This window comes from Aegilops tauschii, chromosome 7 (assembly GCF_002575655.3).
Source record: "Aegilops tauschii subsp. strangulata cultivar AL8/78 chromosome 7, Aet v6.0, whole genome shotgun sequence".
In the NCBI taxonomy this organism is placed as follows: Eukaryota; Viridiplantae; Streptophyta; class Magnoliopsida; order Poales; family Poaceae; genus Aegilops; species Aegilops tauschii.
The window spans coordinates 32,441,037-32,455,288 of NC_053041.3; the positions used below are offsets into that span (position 1 = coordinate 32,441,037).

At 45.9% G+C, this 14,252-nt stretch overlaps 1 protein-coding gene and 1 long non-coding RNA gene across 2 annotated transcripts; one reads left to right on the forward strand and one right to left on the reverse strand.

The window, feature by feature from the left end:
- Nucleotides 1-1,273: 1,273 nt before the first annotated feature.
- Nucleotides 1,274-2,015, reverse strand: LOC109754887 (uncharacterized). Its single transcript, XM_020313776.1, has 2 exons — nt 1,624-2,015; nt 1,274-1,493 (listed from the first exon to the last, which is right to left on the reverse strand). Exons 1-2 carry the CDS (start codon nt 2,013-2,015, stop codon nt 1,274-1,276), a joined length of 612 nt encoding a protein of 203 aa, XP_020169365.1.
- An 8,619-nt stretch (nt 2,016-10,634) lies between these two features.
- LOC141027367 (uncharacterized) lies at nt 10,635-13,705 on the forward strand. The gene is made up of 3 exons (XR_012189180.1): nt 10,635-13,025; nt 13,129-13,186; nt 13,275-13,705. It is a non-coding gene; the product is annotated as an uncharacterized lncRNA (long non-coding RNA).
- Nucleotides 13,706-14,252: the final 547 nt, after the last annotated feature.

Below are 14,252 nucleotides of genomic sequence, written 5' to 3' on the forward strand. Positions count from 1 at the left end.
CGGCGCGGATGATTCAGAGGCAGGCGGCCGCGTGTAGGATAGTCCCGTGGTGTGCAGGGTGATTCCGTCGAGATGTCGACGCAAGCAACGTGCTGCCTGTCGATCGCGTCGCTTTGTGCCTCGTCCTCCTACTCTCCTCTCCTGGAGATCCAACTCCAAGCCAGCACATGTGCCAAGGTATCGGTTACGTTCCTCTTTCATCCAATTAGTAGCCATATTCATATGTGTTGAATGAGATGGTGACCTGATGCAAGCACGTTTTCTGCTTAACGCCTACCCAATTGCTTCAACAGCACCAAAGGAGTCGCTTCTCCTAATGAAATTTGAGATAGGTATCGTCATTGATTGCTCTACACGTCCATTGGATGCCTTGCTTTTCTCTCGGCAAGTCCTACTCGAGGTCGCTCCCCTCTTGTGACTATATCTATCTATCTATTATATTAAGAGTAATTCACAGGTTCACCAGAAAAAGAAAATGCCAGAAAATCTAAAAATAAACAGAAACATCGGACCGTCTATTTAATAGACTAAAATTCCATAACCATCAGATTAGTTTTTAGTCCAAAAATTACCCATCACTGCCATTGTTATTATAATTATTAGAAGAAAATGTTTCGTGGCTCACCTTATTAGGACTTGGGCGCATGTCAAAAAAAATAGTGGGCTGATGTTTTTTTAAGGAAAGATCGTGCCATCCACCAATACTTTTCTTGCCTCGTCTTATTAGAACATCTACAGCCGGACTTGGCAAATCCGGGACCCCTATACGTCCGCGGGCGCGTCCAGGCACACTCGCGAGTGCATCCGGACGGGCCCTCGTATTTCGCTCCCGGCGTCCACATATCTCAAATTAGGACTCACAAATCCATGCAAATCCATGCACATCGATCATACAAGCCAATGTTGCACGTAAATAACAAATGTTGGTACCAAACATAAATAGTGTTTACATAAAAATTATTTTAAGTGCACAACTCAAACATCAACTCTTTGGTTTTCATTGTGGGTCCATATATGCTCCACAAGATCATTGAGTAGTTGCGCGTGCACCTGATGATCTCAAAGATTCTGATGCCTGCAGAAAGTTAATAAGCTGAGCTGCATCTTGATCTTCCGAGATTTCAAATTGTTCTATATGTGCTTCAAAATCATTGGTTTGGGCTACACCATCACCTTCATCCTCGACAATCATATTGTGCAAAAAAACACAACATGTCATGAGCTGCCACAAAGTTTCTGATTCCCACATCATTGCAGCTCCAAGAACAATTCCTCAACGAGCTTGAAGCACTCCGAATGCCCTCTCCACATTCTTCCTAGCTGCTTCCTGCACTGTTGCAAAGTGGCTTTGTTTGTTGCCCTGTGGTTCAGATATGGTCTTCACAAACGCCGCCCACTGAGGATAGATGCCGTCAGCAAGATAGTATCTCATGTTGTACTCACAGCCATTGTCAGTGTAGTTGCATGGCGGAGATTCCCCATTGCAAAGCCTCCTGAACACCGGAGATCGTTGAAGCACGTTGATCTCGTTGTGAGATCCTGGTATTCCAAAGAAAGTATGCCAAATCCATAAGCCATGTGATGCCACCGCTTCAAGTATGATGGTGGCCACTTTCGTGTTACCTTGATACATTCCCGCAAACCTTTGGGTAGTTCTTCCATTGCCAATGCATGCAATCAATTGATCCAAGCATTCCTGGAAACCCTCTGGCCTCTCCAATAGCCAACAACCTTTCCGTGTACTGCGCATTTGATTCTCTCAGATACTCTGCTCCAAACACCTGCACCATGGCGCGGGCAAACTTGACAGTAGTCCTTAGGTATGTGCTCTCCCCCATCCTGACCATCTCACCAACGGCATCAGCGGCAGTACCAAGTGCGAGTATCCTCAGAGGAGTCTTGCACTTCTGCTTCGCAGAGAAACAAAGTTGGCCGCAGCAATCTCTCTTCAGCTTGAAGTAGTCATCATGTGCCTCCACCCCCTCCACAATGCGCAAGAACAATGGTTTCCACATGCGGAAGCGGCGACGAAACCATGGACCATCTAGGAAAGTAGGGTTCGGAGCAAATTAGTCCTTCTGCAATAGTCATGCTCCGGACACCCTATCACGATTGATCACTCTTCTCCCTTTGATTGAGCCCTTAAAGTTGAGAATATGCTCCACCTGCCGGTCCATTTCCTCTTGCATGCTCATGAGCATGATCATATCCACTTCTTTGTCTGAATCCGAGGAATCGAAGAACTCATCTTCAATCATTTGATCAAGCTCCGTCAATCCATACTCCTCGTCCGACAAAGCATCGGAATTCATCGTTTTCCCCCAAAAAATCACAAAAAACTATGTCAAACACATAGAGTGCAAGGGGGGGGGGGGCTTGGGAGTTGCTAGACGTATCGCGGTGGCGTCCGGGCCGGCTACGATGCCCCCGACAGCGACGACGGTAGACAGGAGTATTGTGTCGGTGCTGGTGGCCGCTCGGAATGGCTGTGGAGCTGCAAGACGGGGCACAGAGGAGGAAGAAGAGAGGAGAGAGGAAATGGATCCCGTAAGTATGCGGGGTGGATTTGGTGCAATTTGCGGTGGGGTTGGGCTGTCGGGTCCGACGTGGCGGGTGCTCCTGGCGCACCCAGGCGCCCCATATCCGCCCCATATTTGGGCTGGATATGAGGGGTGCCGGTCAGCCCGGGCATTTGAGGCCCGTTTGAGGCGCCCGTCTGAGTTGAAATTTCGTGACCGGTCAGTGACCGGGTGGGCCGTCCGAGTGTTTGAGCCCTGTTTGGGGCGCCCGGCTGTAGTTGCTCTTAGGATGCGGGCACATCTAAAAATAAGAACGTGGCTAATGTTTTTTTTTGTTGAACCGACGTGGCTGATGTTTATTAGAACAAAAAAAAATGTGCATCCACCAATGCCTTAATATAATGAAACAACTTTCATGCCAGCTTATTATGACGTGGGTTCATCTAAAAAAAGGATGTTGGCTGATGTTCATTCAAAAAAAGGGCATGCGCACATGTCCCTTAAAAAAAGAGGACATGTTTTCTTCGAGAAAAGTGGACGTGGGTTGACGCCTCCCACAAAAAAATACAAAGTGGCAAGGATGCCTTCTTAAATATACGTAAGATGAGGCCTAATCCCAAAATAAAGTGAAATGATGCCTTGGTATATGCGTGTACTTAAAATCCCAATATTTCCAAAAATTAATTAGACGAACAGAAAATAAGGAGCTGAAAAAAAGTATGAATCAAAATTATATCAAATTTCTTATTTTATTTTCTTTCAGAAAACATAATTATAAAGATTTGCTCTATTTCTTGTGTCAAAAGTAAACCCATTCAAAGTTAAGGGACCAGAAGTAAAATATTATCTATAAAAGTATCAGATTTTTTTAACACAAGTACAATCGCAGACACTCGCATACATGCACATATATTAACCCCTATGAACATACGCCGCACACCTTACCCCTATGAGCACCTCCGAGATACTGAGCCGGCACAATATCTTCAAATTGACAAAGTCACCACAGGTGTCTCATAGTCGACGGGAACGTCTCCTCCACTGAACAAACATTGTCGGAAATCCTAAACTAAATCCAGAGAAATGCGTACCAGTGTCAAGTTTAGGACATGAATACTGGTGGGTTAGTTCAACACAAGGAACCAAACCTAGGCTCAATTCACAAAAGTACCCGATATTGATATCTGTCTTTCCACACGAATATGTATGAATTAGCTTTATCTTTGATTCACAAAGAGAAATATATTTTAACCGGACTTTTGGAAGTATCTATGATTGGTTAGATTTCTCACTGACATAAAAAGATATTTATATTAGTTTAGAAACAATAATGTTGGCATAACAACTTAAACTTTTAAACCCCCTATTTAGCTGTAGATCATGATGGTATGTGATATTACATCTTACAAGAATTTTTATTATTCAATATAACAAACTTAGACGTTGTCCATGCTCCTTCCATGATGCCCAAGTTACTTCTGAATATAACAACTTGAAACATCTCATACCATGGTTATTCTTTGGAATTATAAAAAAAAAATTAGGGACACCATGTGTTGTCACCCTTGCAAGGCCTCTCCAGAAATAGTGTTGTGACATTACATATCTTTATCCACTACGGGACACTACTGCTAAAACGCCAGTCCCATCGAGTGTACTTCAATCACAGTAGAACCAACAACATCTATTAAAAAAACATGTTTTCCAATCTACTGCAGGCATGCCATTGTATTAAGGATTAGGAACCAATTTTTTTTTCGAGAAAACTTTCAATCTATTCATCTTCTATCATGGCAGTACAACGAATACTAGAAATAATAAAAATTATATATCCGTAGACCACCTAGCGACGACTACAATCACTGAAGCGAGCCGAAGGCGCGCCGCCGTCATCACCCGTCCCTCGCCGGAGTCGGATATGGAGTACATATACGAGCACTATGTTGATTCGTCCGACGAGGAGGACTACACGGATGAGACGGCAATGATGCAGCGGTGCTTGGAGATGTGAAGCGTGCGGAGGAGCATGTTCTCGATTTCAAGGGGTTGATCAAGGATCATCGAGTACTCAACTGCAACAGGGCGCGCGGCCGACGCTGGTGGAGGACTACTTTACCCCCGATGTCCTCTTCGCTGACAATTTTCGCCGGCCTTTTGGATGCGCAAGAATGTCTTCGATCGTCTCGACCATGGCATCCGATCCTTTGATGACTACTTCATCTTCAAGAAGGACGATGTGGGAAGGATTTGTTTCCCTAGTTACCAGAAGTGCACAGCCGCACTTTGGGTGCTTGCATATGGCACGGTCATTGATTCGTTGGACGAGTACCTGCATGCGGATGTCCGAGAGCACATGCGGAGATGCCATGGTCGGGTTTGGAACTGCCATTGTCTCGGTGTTTGGACATCAATACTTGAGAGAACCAACTGTGGTAGACAACGAGAGGTTCTTGGCAATCTTGAAAGCAATAGGGCGGCCAGGTTTGCTCGGCTCACTTGACTACATGCATTGAAAATGGAAGAACTACCCAAAAGCTTTTCACGGGAAATATCGGGGTCATGTTAAGAAGCCCATCATCATTCTTCAAGCAGGTGCATCACAGGATCTTTGGATTTGGCACACTTTCTTTGGCATGTTCGATCGGGTCTCACAATGACATCAATGTGCTGCAGCGATCACTATTGTTGTCAGGCTGACTGAAGAAAAAGCTCCCCCTTGCCACTATACTGTCAATGGGTATGAGTACAACATGGGCTACTATCTCATTGACGTTATCTATTCTCCTTGGGCTACCTTTATGAACAACATCTCTAACCAAGTTGGTCAGAAAAATTGTCACTTTACCCAAAGACAAGAAGCATCTAGAAAGGATGTTCAAAGGGCTTTTGGAGTTCCGCAGGCACGTGTTATTATTTTTAGTATGTTCATATACTATATCTAAGATACTCTAAAGTGAGTTCTATGAAAAATTGTAAGTGGGCACATGGTAATACTATTCATCACTCACCGTGCAGAATAAATTATTCTTCACGCGAGGTAATCTTATGAAGGTTTCATAAATAAATTATATTTGATATACAAATAGTTACATTCATATTGATTCACTACGTAAAATTTGACATAAGAAAACAAAACTATAGGTCATAAGACTAGAAAAATTGCATCATATATATTTTTACACTACGGTTTTACATTCGTAATTTTACGTAACATAAAATATTTTTCACGGTGATTTAATATTTCTTACGTTCTCTTTTTACATATGAAGTAAGAAAATTTACGGGACGTAAAAATACGGTGCGTTGATTTTAAAATAGAGTGGGTTATGAATGAGATGGTGACCCAACAAGCACTTTGTTTGCTGAACGCCTACCTAATTGCACCAAACGGGTGCTTTTCGTAATGAAATTTGAGAAAGGTATCATCATTGATTGCCCTATACGTCCATTGGATGCCTTGCTTTTCTCTCGGCAAGTCTCACTCAAGGCCGCTGCCCACTTGTGACTATATTGAATAATAATGATATGTTTTCGCCAGCTTGTTTGGAAGGTGTGACCCTTGCCCTTGAATGGAGTAAGGACCAACTCATCGTTGAGACGGATAGCGAGACGGCGGCACGTATGATCAGCGACCAGGAGGCGAATAGATCACCTGTAGCAGCGATGGTGGAGGCGACAAATCAGCTACTAGCTCAGCGACCACATGAAATACTAGCCGTTCGTTGCGAGCAGAATAAAGCGAGTCATGCACTCGCACGTATGGGTTCTTCTCTTTCTAGAACTGCTGTTTGGTTAAGATGCGTACCTGATGAGCTTAACCTGCTGTGTGAGCAGGATTGTAATGTTCCTGCTTAAGTAATGGAAGTGCTTTATTCGCAAAAAAAATTGATATGTTTTCGCAAAAAAAGATTAATAATGATAATTATCTTGTCCCTCTCTATTGATTTAGTATCCATTAATCCCATATCTTGCTAAATGAGGTTCAACCAGAATCTTCTAACGAATTGATTGATGATTTATTTTTCTTCTTTCTCCGGAACAGCTTTCCTATAACCCTGGAGTATATACGAAAAGGGGTTCTGGTTGAATGAAATCAGAGCACACCAGTGAACAGTATGCCTTGATGCACTTCTGGTTGAATGAAATGACTTGTCTCTCTCTTTGCATGACATTGGGACCCAACATCTTATCTTGTGACTTTTTTTTGCCTTGTTTTTCCGGGAAATTGAAACCTGAATGAATTGGTTGAGACATGTCTTTCAGTAGATATGTTTTGTAACAAAAAATCAGGGGGGAAAGTTATTTAACAAAAGAAACTGAAAATGATCAGAAAACCTTGACTAGTTATTAACGGGTCAACAACCTTCTTTTTATTTTCCGATGACAATGAAGGTCATAAAACCAAAATTTCCTTTCGGTGAATAGACACGAAAGGCAAGTGGGAGAAAGTGAAGGAAACTGATGCTACCAAGTGGAGGAACTTGATCCACACTAGCTAGATTAGTTGCACCCGTGAGTTAGTGCTAAGTGGGGGTTGGCTGATACTTACATCGATCACACTATCATACATGGACGAATATATCTTGCAGGGTCTCTTTGGCTGTGGATGGTTTCAACACACTGTAAGGAGATCTTTTCCATGCCAAGGGTCGGTATATACGATCGACAATGAATTGACTTGTGGCGTTTTCAATACAATTCTACGCATGCATCACTTCCATTTTCTCGGGACATTCTTCGACCATTGGATGCACTCGAGATGATATCGTGTTTGCGAGCGACGCTTTGTTGATAAGAGCTGCTATATTTCTTCTAGGAGCTCGACACTTCACTTCTTGACTGACGCCCCTTCACGTAGGGCATCTCCAGACACGCCCCCAACAGGCCCCCCTAGACGACTTTTTCCGCGCCGGCGCTGAAAAAACGCCCCAGTCGCGTCCCCAGGACGCCGAAATCCGCCGGCTCGGCCCGTTTTTTGGCCCGGCGATTGCAGGCCGAACCCGGCGCACTGGGGGGCACTGGGGGGCTCCGGCGCAAGGAAAAAGCACGCCTGGCCCACACCGTCAGGCAAAAAGTCAAGTCTATCTTCCAGATTCGCCTCCCACCCCCCGCGCGCTCGGCCGCCAACCGGCTGATCCCGGCGCCGCCCACCGCTAGATAGCCCATTCCCCGCCGGAAAAGAGTAGAGGTTTCGCCGAGGCAGCCTCTCCACCACCGGCTGGCGCGATTTTTCCGGCGTTCCGGCCGCGGAGGGACAGTGTAGCGGCGGGTGCGCGCCGACCGCGCCTGCAAGGTTTCGGCAATTTGCCTGCCTCGGCAATGGACTCGGACGACGAGGAAGCGCTCGCCGCGCTGCTGGAGGAAGAAGCCGAGGCCGACGTCCAGGAAGAGGAACATCTCATGGTCCTCGCCACCCTCGCCGGCCTGCTGGCGAGCAATGAAAAGCCGCGGCGAGGTGGCGGATGAAAGCAAAGAATCAGCATCGTCTCGAAGGCTACTGCATGCTCTACTCCGACTACTTCGCCGACGCTCCACTGCACGGTGACAAAACATTTCGGCGCCGTTATCGGATGAGCCAAAAGCTTTTCCTCGGGATTGTGAATTCCATCCGGGAGTTCGACAGCTACTTCAAGTGCAAGATGGATTGCACAGGCAAACTTGGATTCACCTCAATCCAGAAGTGCGCGACAGCGATGAGGATGCTTGCATACGGAGCTCCTGGTGATTCACTCGACGACTATGGGCGCATGGCCGAGTCCACCACCATTGAGTGTTTCTACAAGTTCTGTCGGGCAGTGGTGACAGTGTTTGGACCGCAATACTTGCGAACACCCAATGCGGAAGACACTGTTCGGATCCTAGCACAGAATGCGGCAAGAGGATTTCCTGGGATGCTTGGAAGCATCGACTGCATGCATTGGAAATGAAAGAACTGCCCATTTGCTTGGCAGGGATGTACAAAGGCGCCAACAATGGGCGGCACTACAACAAGAGGTACTACCTAGCTGATGGCATCTATCCGAGATGGTCTACATTTGTGAAGACTATCTCAAACGTTGTGCCAGGAGGCAAGAAGTCCCACTTTGCCAAGGTGCAGGAGGCTTGCAGGAAGGATATCGAGCGGGCATTTGGTGTGCTCCAATCTCGATTTGCTGTTGCCTGGTACCCTGCAGAGACCTGGTCGAAAGATCAAATGTGGGAGATCATGACTTGTTGTGTCATCTTGCACAACATGATCATCGAGAGTGAGCAGGAAGAGCCAGTGTTTGACACTGAACCATACTGCAGGCAGGGTCCTCTAGCCGAAGTTGATCATCAGCTACCGGCAACCTAAACTGCCTACCTCAGTATGCGTCAGGAGATCCGAGACCCACAGGTGCATCATCAACTGCATCAGGATCTGGTGGAGCACCTATGAAGGATCAAGGGCGACGCCGGGCTCGACGTGTGATGAGTTTTTATTTGTTGAACTATATAATTTGTATTGAACTACTCCCTCCGTTCCAAAATATAAGTCTTTCTAGAGATTCCAATAGATGACTACATACGGAGCAAAATGAGTGAATCTACACTCTAAAATATGTCTACATACATCTGTATGTTGTAATCCATTTAAAATGTCTAAAAAGACTTATATTTCGGAACGGAGGGAGTATTTGTTGTTGCACTATTTTGTTGAATTATTTGACTATGATGAATTATGTGATAAAAAATATTTATGTTGAGAATTCAACGCCGAACCACGCCGAATATGGGCCGTTTCTCGCCGATATCGGGCAATTTTTTATTTATCTAGGCCGAAAAGCGGCCGCGAATGGGCCGATATCGGCGCCTGGGGACGACCTGGAGGCGAGGGCTGGATGCCCAACCGCCCCCAGCGCCGATTCTACCGCCGGCTCGCCCCCAGACGGCGATTTTTATACCTCCTAGGGGGCCAATGGCTGAAGATGCTCTAAGCTATGGTATGTCCTGCTAAAGGAAAAGACCATGCTCATGTCTCAACACCGGATGCTAGCTTCAGAGGACATGCGTTTCCCAAACCCGGAGCAAATTTCCAAGGTATATCTACTGCCACAACCTAACGCCACTCCTCAAGCAATTAACTGCTTATTAATGCATATTTTGGTTCTCTGTCAACATAACCATTTCCGCATGCAAAAAAACTTGATTTCTTCAAATAATTGTATCATACTTTTTGTAATATGTTTGCTCAGTCCATCTGTGGATGGCAAGCTGTGCCGACTGCAAATCCAAATGTTGTATTTCGGAACCGCTGCTATCTCTAGTCAATCACATATTTACGATAATTGCACATTTTTTGCTAGTTAATAGAACTGCAATTGGCTCTAGTGTCATGATGGATTAAAAGTCAAAGATAAGATCTGCTATTATACTGGTCATGTAAAGTTGCTCCATTGAGTGACCAAAATAAGCTCTGTCTTCTTGAGTCTTCATGTACTGTCCTTGAATATCCTTAGAAACAATTGCCTTCATGATAAACTAAACTAAAGAATGACATTTCTTTGTGGCAAATGAAACATTGTTATTTCTCCTGCTTTCGTAAATTAAGCTACATGGACATGGTGGAAAACAATTTCTTTTAACAGAATTAGAGATTTCTTTTGAATTCATGGGTGTCCTGGGCACAGTAACAAAAAAATTCTTTTCCAAAACAATAGTTCATTGGTAGTGTTCATTGTTCAACATTGGTGCAAATTGGTCACTTCTTAAATTTATTTTGTGTTCAGCACTGGCCACTAGGAACTTGCTTTTCAATAAATAATGAGTGAACTGTTAACAATTTGTTGTCGATCACCTTTTCAATCTGAAGATATGACCTGCTTTATAGATATGATTTCTTGCATGTGGTTTTTCTGAAGTGTTAATGTGGCTCCAAATTTCTTGTCATCGGCATATTTTCTCAAGGCATGTTTTCTGTTCAAGACTCAGTTTACTGTTGGGCACTTCCTTTTCAGGAAGGGAAACGCTTCGAGCCGGCGGACCGGCTGAAACTTGCGTCGGTCGTTCCCACACACACGCGCACTACCTAGGGCCCCACGCACCACATGCAAGCACTGCCTTATCCATCCCTGCCTTATCCATCCACTTCCTTTTCTCACCGCACATGCCATCTCTCTCGCTCCATTCATCCCAATCCTATCCTCGCGGTCGCTTCACCATCTCTGCTCGCTCTCTGCTTCTTCCTCCACACAGCGCCGCACCGGTCGACACACGGCGCTGCGCGGCAGCGGCCATCGCGGGTGTCTAACCATGGGAGAACCACCATCCACCACCTATGCATCTGTTTTTCTGTCGACAATGACAGGCACTGCAATCAGCACCCGCCGGTGCTGGAGACGGCGGCGACGGCCTTTTTGCTGCAACCGGGCATCCCAGGGCTGGAACCGATGCCCCGCGCTGCTTCAACCGTTGAAAGGCCTTCACGCCATGGAGACGGACGGCGGGCTGCGGGATGACCCTTTTTTGCTGCAAACGGCCATCAATTTGCTGGAACCGGCATCAATTTTTGCTGCCATCGGCCCTGCGATTTGCTGGAACCAAAGGCGCCCTCGCCGCCAACGAGTGTTTTTGCTGGAACCAGTGTATGTTTTTGCTATAACTAACCTTCCTTTTTGCTACAATCCTTCTTTTTGTTTGCTACAATCGAAAATGGGAGTCTCCCTGCTGTTTTTTTTTTTTTGCTACAATCAATCAATGAAGTTATGTGTGATGAGCTTGATTTTGCTGGAAACGATATCTTTTTTTGCTGGAACCTTATAATGATTTGCTTCAACCGACCACTGAGCTTTTGTTGCTTTTTTGGATCCTTTTTTGCTGGACACGATGGTGCAAGGCGACGACCTCGGCGAGCCGGAGGCGTGGTTACGTTGGGGATGTAGCAATGATGCTCCCCGCGCGCTGGATCTGACCGTTTTTAGAGTTGCATCCATGGTGAATCGCGCCTAAAATCAATGGTAGTTGTGATGCAATCTCGGCGGACAGGGGGGCGGGACCTCACCGGAGCTCCACTAGTAGAAAACTGGGCTTTGGTCACAGGGCAATATTCACATTAGTCCCGGTTCAGTCACGAACCGGGACTAATGTGAGCATTGGTCCTGGTTCGTGCTGCCAGGGGCCTGCCGGGCCTCATGGGGGCATTGGTCCCGGTTCGTCCGGCCCCTTTGGTCCCGGTTGGTGGGACAAACCGGGACCAATGGGCCTCGCTCCTGGCCCACCACCATTGGTCCCGGTTGGTGGCTTGAACCGGGACCAGAGGCTCACCCTTTAGTCCCGGTTCATACCACAAACCGGGACTAAAGGGTTGGTCCTAGTAGCGGTCAGAGTTTAGTCCCACCTCGCCAACCGAAGGGCGCTCACACCGGTTTATAAGCCCGTCCCTCTCTGCCTTGTTGAGCTCCTCTCAAAGTGAAAATAGATGCCCTTATACAGGAAATTTGACCTAAATTCACAGTAAATTTCTTTGAATTTCATAGAAATTTATTATGAATTTAGGTTGAATTTTCTCTATAGGCGCATCTATGTTCATTTTTTATAGTAAATAAAATAAATAAACCTTAATAAAATAAATAAACCTTAATAAAATAAAATAAAATAAACTATAGTAAATAAAATAAATAAACCTTAATAAAATAAATAAAAATAGCAGCAGTAAAATAAATAAAAATAGCAGCAGTAAAATAAATAAAAATAAAATAAATAAAGTAAAATACATAAGTAATTAGAAACAAAATGGAATAAAATAAATAAGTTTTTTGTTGTAAGTAGAAACAAAACAAAATAAATAAAGCAAAAGAGAAAACAAAAAACAGGGAAAAAAATTATGCCACCTACTGGGCCACCACGGCCTGAATACGACTTGAAACCCATCCATGGGCCAGGATTCAGGCCCGCAGAAGGCCTAGTAGGCCCCACAGGCAAAGAGAATGGTTAGGCCCGAAAGCCTGCAGTTGAGAGGAGCTCGAGAGGGTGGGCGCAGCAGCGCTTATAAACCACTCTCGAGCTCTCTCAACTAGCGAGGTGGGACTAAACTTTTGACGCGGGGCGGCACAAGGCCTTTGGTCCCGGTTGGTGCCACCAACCGGGACTAAAGGGGGGCATTGGTCCCGGTTCGTGGCGGGACTAAAGGGGGCATTGGTCGTGGCACCAACCGGGACCAATGCCCCCCCCTTTAGTCCCGGTTGGTGCCACGAACCGGGACCAATGAGTTGCCTATATATACCCCATCGCCACAGCAGAGCACTCCACAGTGCTCTGTTTTTTTGGCCGGCGAGGGGAGGGCATTTGGGTGCTCTAGCTCACCTCCTATGCACATGAGGTGTTCGATGAAATGTCTGAGCCACACTAGTTAATCTTTCTCCTCTCGAAACTCGACCTCCGAGCTCCATTTTCCCCGAGATTTGTCTAGGTTTAGCGGTCCGTCACGTCCCGTCCCCGTCTTCACCGCCGTCGATCGCCCGCGCCGATCTCGTCGCCAGCACCACCGTGGTGAGCCTCTTGTTCTTATCTTCTTTCTGAAAGAAAAAAATTCTTGCTTTAGATAGATACTTGTCTAATTTTGTTACTTTTATTATTCCTTCTTATTACATAGTGCGATGGTTTTGGTATCCGCCCCCGTCGGCCCTCGTCTTGTCTATGATTCGGATGTGGTATATATTATCTTTTTATAACTATTTGGTTCATTTATTGTTTATGACAAATATGCCGACCAACGTGACATAGATTTAATTTATCTAGGAGGTGGTTGAACCGGAAATTCCAACCGACCCAATTGTCGAGAGGTTAAATTTAGTTGAAGAAGAAAACAATTACTTGAAGGAAAAAATAAAAAAATTGAGGAGGAGAAGATGATATTGGAGTTGCATGTTGCGGATATCGTCGATGATCACAAGATCAAGATGGATGCAATGCGCTTGAAGATTAGAAAGATTAGAAAATATGCCATTCATACCGAGGCTTGGTATCATTATGCCGTTGGATCAATTGTTACCTTGGTTGCGATTATGATCACATTTGTTTTCGCATTGAAATGTTTCACATAGTTTCAATGTATGGTTTAATTAATTAGATGCTCTGGAGAGCTATATATATATGTTGTTAGATGAGAACTATGTATTGTTGGGGAACGTAGCAGAAATTCAAAATTTTCTACGCATCACCAAGATCAATCTATGGATTAACTAGCAACGAGAGAGAGGGGAGTGCATCTTCATACCCTTGAAGATCGCGATGCGGAAGCGTTGCAAGAACGCGGTCGGTGGAGTCGTACTCGAAGCGATTCAGATCGCGGCCGAATCCGATCTAAGCACCGAACAACGGTGCCTCCGCGTTCAACACACATGCAGCCCGGTGACGTCTCCCGTGCCTTGATCCAGCAAGGAGAGAGGGAGAGGTTGGGAAGACTCCGTCCAGCAGCAGCACAACGGCATGGTGGTGATGGAGGAGCGTGGCACTCTAGCAGGCTTCGCCAAGCACTGCGAGAGACGAGGAGGGAGAGGGGTAGGGCTGCACCAAGAGAGAGGTAGACTCGTGTCTATGGCAGCCCCAAAACCCCCACTATATATAGGGGAAGGGGAGGGGCTGCGCCCCCATCTAGGGTTCCCCCCCTAGGGGTGGCGGCCAGCCCTAGATGCATCTGAGGGGGCGGCCAGAGGGGGAGAGAGGGGGGCGCACCCTAGGTGGGCCTTAGGCCCATCTGAGCCTAGGGTTTCCCCC

What these genes read in the sequence shown, in the direction of transcription:
- LOC109754887 (XM_020313776.1), bottom strand. Translation starts at nt 2,015, where the DNA reads ATGTGGAAACCATTGTTCTTGCGCATTGTGGAGGGGGTGGAGGCACAT. An exon ending in GTTTGCGGGAATGTATCAAG is followed by an intron (nt 1,494 to 1,623) that starts GTAACACGAAAG and finishes TCCGGTGTTCAG; the next exon opens with GAGGCTTTGCAATGGGGAAT.